The sequence below is a fragment of the Lycium barbarum genome, chromosome 2 (assembly GCF_019175385.1).
Source record: "Lycium barbarum isolate Lr01 chromosome 2, ASM1917538v2, whole genome shotgun sequence".
NCBI lineage: Eukaryota > Viridiplantae > Streptophyta > Magnoliopsida > Solanales > Solanaceae > Lycium > Lycium barbarum.
In genome coordinates this window covers 131950292-131957244 of record NC_083338.1, presented here as the reverse complement: position 1 = coordinate 131957244, position 6953 = coordinate 131950292, and the positions used below count along the sequence as shown (strand labels likewise).

At 31.6% G+C, this 6953-nt stretch overlaps 2 protein-coding genes across 2 annotated transcripts; both read left to right on the top strand.

The window, feature by feature from the left end:
* Positions 1–1903: 1903 nt before the first annotated feature.
* LOC132628920 (F-box/FBD/LRR-repeat protein At1g13570-like) lies at positions 1904–3973 on the top strand. Its single transcript, XM_060344670.1, has 3 exons — positions 1904–1911; positions 2916–3786; positions 3950–3973. The coding sequence occupies exons 1-3, from the start codon at positions 1904–1906 to the stop codon at positions 3971–3973; spliced, it is 903 nt and encodes a 300-aa protein (XP_060200653.1).
* On the top strand, positions 3863–5425 carry LOC132622399 (uncharacterized). Its single transcript, XM_060337010.1, has 2 exons — positions 3863–4329; positions 4945–5425. Exons 1-2 carry the CDS (start codon positions 4120–4122, stop codon positions 5236–5238), a joined length of 504 nt encoding a protein of 167 aa, XP_060192993.1. The 5' UTR covers positions 3863–4119; the 3' UTR covers positions 5239–5425.
* Positions 5426–6953: the final 1528 nt, after the last annotated feature.

Here is a 6953-nt window from a genome sequence, read left to right as displayed (position 1 = left end):
ATTGAATTAGATTTATATTCAAAATAAAGTTTTAATTTTAATTTCAAAAAAAAAAAAACAGTTTTAATTTCACGAATTGCAAAAAAAAAATAAAAAAATGCCTATTTCGTGAATTGATTCACGAAATGCAAAGGAAAAAAAAAATTCTTGCATTTCGTGAATCAAATCACGAAATAGGCTTTTTTGTTTTTTTTTTGCAATTTTTTGCATTTCGTATCAACTTCGTTCATTTAATTGACGAAATAAAAAAAAAAACCCATTTCGTGAATTGCATCACGAAATGCTAAAAAAAAAAAACAGTTTTAATTACACGAATTGCAAAAAAAAAAAATAATATTAAAAATGCCTATTTCGTGAATTGATTCACGAAATGCAAAGGAAAATTAAAAAAAAAATAAAAAATCTTGCATTTCGCTACACATGTAGCGAAATGCAAGAAATTCATCGGCACTGGAATAGTACGTTGTGTGGGTATTTTGTTGGTTATCCAACGAAATACCCATTTTGGTCTAAAAAAAAAAGCATACTATTTTTGTCTAATGACTGTAAAAATAAGCCATTTTGGCTCCGTGAACTCAACAAACGATCTAAGAAACACAAGAAATTTAATGAACAAGTATAACTATATAAGCATCAGAATAGATCGTTTAATAAACCTAAACCTTTCGTGAAAATATTTCCTAAATAGCCCTACTTAGGGTATAGAGAATCCTTTAATTATATAATGTATTTATTCGGTTTTAAGATATTCAAGAACTACAGAGTCTTCAATTGTCGACACTGGTTAAAGAACTAATTAGAAAACTTCCGCAAAGTTTTTTAATTTTAGAGTGAACAAGTTACAAAATAAGTAATCATCATATATTTAATTATTTATTTCAGAACCTTTTTCACTAATCCGCAACTTAAAATCCGAATGTGTAATGTTTTGATATGGATAATTAATTTGTAACTAGAAGTTAGATTCAGTGTATTTAATTTATATCAAGTAGAAGATTTCCAATAATAACCCCTCTTAAATTTGTGGTCCATGTATAACAGTTCATTTTTTCTTTTAATCATTATTGTTCCGACTTAACACATCCAAATTAATTTATCACTTCCGTAGGGTCGATCAAAAAACAATTCATGTGGTTATATGAACTCGAACTTAGGGTCTAAGTAACATAAGAAATATAACTAAACAAGAATAAGCATCAGAATAAATAGTTTAATAAACCTAAACATTTCGTGAAAATATGTCCTAAATAGGCCTAAAAGAGAAGGGAAAAGGGTCAAAAATATTTCTGAATATTCTCCGTTTGGTATAATGCGGTATAACTGTTCAAAGTTAGGGGAGGGCGGAGGTTGGGGGGTTGATTTTTAAAATAAACTTGGGGTTGTAAATAATTTTCACCCATTAGAAATAATACTCCTGCATTCGTTACCGAATTAAGAAAACTCTCTAAATAACATAAAAATTAAAATTAATACAAGTAAGCTTTAATTTAGATTAGACTATTTTAGACATTGCAGAAAAAGTATGTTCTAAGTAAGTGTTTATGTAAATGCTCTGGATATAGAATAATTAATTACATATTGTAATTATTTATACTTTAGATAATTTAAAAGTTACTTCGCCTCGAAGACATCGATGAAACAACTTTGTAAGGAGAAGTTTTCAAATTTTGGAGTCAACCAAATCAGAGATTATTGTAATAGAAATTTATGGTGAATAAATGAATATACATCCAAATATAGAGAAAAATAATTAATTTTGAAATTTAAGTAACTTCAAATGAATTAATTCATTTTCCTACTAAAGAAAAAATTTGGGATGTCATTTCACATATTTGAAATCTATAAATAAATCGTAAGAGCTAGCCAAGACTTTAATCTGTGGCATTCTGTCTATCTAATTGGAATGGCGAGGTAATTCAGATTTCCCTTTTGTTTTCTTTTTCGTTTCAATTTCGTTCTTATAGAATTGATTCCATAAATGGCTACTTATCTTTTGATTTTTTCTCTCTTTATGAACAATATTTTTGTAAATCTTGAATGTTGTGTGTGACATTAATTATGAAGTGTAAAGGAATAATCTCAGTCGATGTCGTGTTCCCATATAGAATTCTTCTTTATGTTCTTATGAATTTTGTTTTTAATTTATGTGCGTGAGGAGGATTTTTTTTTTTTTTAATTCATGTTTGTTCCACTAAAGATACCTTTATGTTAGATCAATTTAAGTTCACGTGTGTTACAATCTATAACACAGAACATAAGTTTTTCTCCCTCTCTTTTTATCATTCTTTTCTAGATTGTGGGAGTGACTTAAAGTGGGGTGGGGGGAAGGGGGAGGGGATCCTGTCATGTCAGTTTTGGAAAGTTCAAATGCAAAGAGGATTATGTTTTAAAAGTCAATTTGATATGAATTAAGAAGTTGAATGCACATTTAATGTTTGAATAGTGAGATAATTTATTCGGATTTGAATAATGAATACTTAAAATTGTTAGTTTTCTCAACATCTGATAATTCATAATATTTTTTAATTAAAATTAATAAATATAAAATTCTTAAGAAAAGTTAAGTTGTAAGGCGGTGATTTGTGGTGGATAGTTGTGGTGGTTGTCCAGTAGAAATGGTGACGATGATATGGCCAGCAATGGTGCAAAATTCTTTTGGTGGAGGTGTTAGCGCTAGTGAACAACGATGGTGAATGAAAGTGGTAATAGACCGTGATTTAGTGATTTTCAGTTACACACCTGCGTAGTTCAGGTGTGTAACTGAAAATTTCACTGTAGTTCAAGTGTGTTTTTATGCCATAATTATTATCACACTAGCTTTATGATAACGTTGAGTTGAAAAGATTACTTAAGAAAGGGTCATTTTTGATATTTCACTATTATGTACTAAAAGCTTTGACTTGTTTTATGACCAGATTAAGGAGGAACGACAGTCATATTGGTCAAAACTATGTGAATCAATACGATGAAGGACATGATATTGACAAAATATCTAAATTACCAAGAAACCTTATTGATGATATTTTGAAACGTATGACCATAAAGGAAGTTGCAAGGATGAGCGTGTTATCACAAAAATGGAATCAGATATGGTCTACACATCCATTTCTTGTGCTAGATCGCCGGTTCCATGAAGAAATAGATTATCAAAATCGATCATCATCCTCAGTCACTTTTGACTTTAAAAATATTATAAACAAAATCCTCTTACAACATAGTGGTTCAATTGTCAAGTTTGTGCTTGACATATCAACTGTTGGTTCTGACTGGGACCTTCATCATTGGCTACGATACGTTTCTAACAATGGGCTTAAGGAACTCAAAATCGAAAATAATTCAATCCAATCCACATATACTTTGCCATCTTTCGTATTCAATTCTGGAGAATTGAGCCGTTTAGATATCACCAATTGTGACTTCAAGATGCCCCTTACCTCTACATCATTTCAGAATCTTGTGAGGCTTGATCTAAGGCTAATAAGTTTTGATCCAATATTGGTGTATACCAAACTTGTGGCTCCACTTCTCTCGATCATGGTGCTTACATATTGTGATGGTCTCCAGTATCTTAATATCTCTGCGCCCCGGTTGCGTGGCTTACACATTGTTGATAGTCACTATGTTGATTTGATAGTTCTCAAAGCCTATCCCAATCTGAAAACGTTGACTATTGTGACATGCGACAAAATCGAGCAATATGAATTTTGGAGAAGGTTTACTTTGACAGACATTATTTGTTCGTTCCCTAAACTTATAGGGTTAGACTTCAATAGTCCGTTCTTCAAGGTAAGTTTCATACAAATTTATTGTTTTACTCTATGCTTTATTTAGCTCATCGTAAATATGAGTCAGAGAGATATAATATATTATTTTATGTCAAAACATACTTTTTTATTTGTACACCGGCTCCTCTGGCAAGTTTGATTACCCACATTGTTGTTTTGTTTAGGTTGAAACAATTTTTCATCTATGAATATCAACTAAGTATCGTAAGTAAATTGCCCCCGATTGTTCAATCATTTTATAATAACCAGAGTCATTATTTTGATAGTTGATCATTATGAGTCATACTCAATAGAATTTAATCAAATCCTATTCTTTGTTGTTTTATATAGCTGTATGAAAATGTTTAAAGTCCCTCTCTTATTCTTTTGTTTTTTCTTTCTTTTAAAGTTTGTAGTTCCTCATGTTATTCCAAAGAGGCTTGAGGCTCCACTGGAGAATTTGCAGCTTCTCAACTTAGGTCTATGCTTTGCCGATGAAGCTCAAATTTCAGCAGTTATTTGCTTGCTGCAAAGTGCTCCCCGGTTGCATACACTTAAAATTGAGGTAATTAACTAAAAGCTAAATATATATTCTTATTATTGATGCTTGTTTGAAACAGTGTGAAAATGTTTAGCAGGAAACTTGGAAAACAAATGTTATCTAGCATATTGAAGTTGCATATTCCTTTTTTGCAAGTAGTATAAAATCATGCTAATTGTTTTTTAAATCTTGAGACATGTTTCCTTTTGTGTTTTATATTTATTATACTTAAAGATGAATAATGCCTAAATGGGCAAACTATTGCCCGGTATAACCTATTTATAGGATAAAAATTTTGGAACAAAATAAATAAATGACATACATGCCTTAACCATAACACCACTGTCCTTAAAAGTTGTGGAATAGTTATTGGCTTATCAACCAAGAAACCCTAGCATAAGCTACTAACTGGCTTTGTTTAATGAATCATATACGTACTCACTCAATTTCATTTCATTGTATGTGAATTAGTAAATGACTGGGTATGGACATTAGACGATGTTTGGTTGGAGGGATTAAGTAGATTATCTTGTTATAAAATTTGGGATTAAATCTATCATGTGTTTGAATGAGAATATTAGTTAAAACCATGTTATACGCATGGATCACCTAAATTGCTCGTATGTGTTATATATACAGGAAGAACTCGCAAATGTAGAGCAAAGTGATATGGACGCAGTTAGAGAGTATTTGTCAACACCAAATTGTGTAGAAGAAGATCTCATAGCACTTAGAAAGATAAAGTTGGATGGTTTTGTGAACACCACAAATGAACGTTTTTTCATGAAACTTATGCTAGCTCATTGTCCTTCACTTGTAGAGGTGACACTTACGCCTGCAAATTCAATTGAAGAACCTGAAATATCGCTATTCTACTTAGAAGTGCTTCAGTTCCCTCAAGCTTCACCAAATGTCGATATACTGCTTGAATAGCTAATATTTCTATTTTAGCAGCTACATCATCATTTTATTAATTCTTCTGACTGATGAATATTTGGTTTTGGGCAATGGCCCTATTTTTTGTGATATTTGTAAATCGGGACAAGTATATTGTTCTAAACACTCCGGTTTATCTTTAATTTTGATTGTCAGGATACCGTTGACAGCTTTATGAATCAAGGTTTTTATTATTATCCATCTGTATTAAAAAATTGTGATGTTTTTTAGTTTCATCTGCTTGTTTGCATAGTTCTTTATTTGTGGCTGCTTTTTATTTATCTCTATCTATAGTACACTATATGGTTAAACTCTAAAAAGAAGTTTCTGAGAAAGATAAAAAGTGAAACTCCATACGTAGATTTTTTTTCATATCTTGTGGATTTTGGTAAATATATTAGGATGGCTCTAATTTGTGTATATAATCGTTCAAGTAATGGAGATTAGCCCTTTTTATTTTTATTAAATATCTTTAAGAATGTGGCTTCCTACCAGGGGCGGACGAACCCATGTGGCTTCCTACTAGGGGCACATGAACTCCCTTTGGCGGAAAAAAAACACTATTTATACATGGTTAAAATTATTTTTTATGTATATATAGTAGATGTTGAACCCCCTTTGGCGTCTTCGTATGTTTACTTTTTTATATTTTGAACTCCCTTACTAAAAATACTGGCTCCACCACTGCTTCCTACCTTGATGAACGCTTGCCCCCTTTAAAAAGGTTAGAAAATCAATTAATTAATGATTCCAAAAGGATTAATCACTGGCGTACGTAACTACTTGTTCTAATATGTGCTTTTAGTTTCTAGCACAATCATTCACATGCGACTTAGAATTTTGAGGGTAATGCCGACTCACCAACCAAATGCTTTGTATATACCTCCTTTTTAATTTGTGTTTGAGATCTACAACAAATTAAAAGGTCGGATGTGAATTTTCTTAGTAGGTTCAAAAGTCATATCTTGACTCTAAATCACTCCTTCAATCAGTTTTTTTCCCGACATGACTTTAATCCATACAAGTCTCGCTAGTAACAGAAATGGTTTAACTTTCATGCACTGATAATGTATGGATCACTGTTTACAAATACGTTAAGGTCAAATTTATAACCGATCAAGCAGCCTCAAATGTTATAAAGCTGTGGTGGTTCCACCAGTGGGAAAAAGTATAAATGAGAGAGAAGTTACTCCTAATATAACTCCAAAGATAGAGCAAAAATGATTCCAAAAAAAGTCATGGCCAGAGTGCCATTGTGAAAAACATGATCAGTGCTTTCGTTCTGAGGAATAAAAGCTAGGCATGGCTTAATTTTTGTTACCTATCTAGCAGCTCCCTTGAAGATTGAAATCTCTCAATTTGATTTTGTATGACTAAAGGTATGGTTATGCCCTACTCTAGTAGTCTTTTAAAGGAATAAAATCTAGGCATGGCTTTTTAAAAACAAGCTTCTAAGATGGGTTGCTTCTTCCATTAATCATGTCCAAGATGATTTTAGAGTCCTTTTACAGAATCAAATTGTTGATATTATTATGAATGCACCAATATTGTAATCCACTGTTAGCTGCAATAGCTTCAACAGTATTATTAATCTTGTAAGTCAATCTGATCAAGCTCTTTAGCAATCTGATCAAACCAATATACACGAATAGAAATCGATTTAGGCCCATAACTTGTCCTCAATTTCACGAAAAATAATCCAGTTGTCTTGT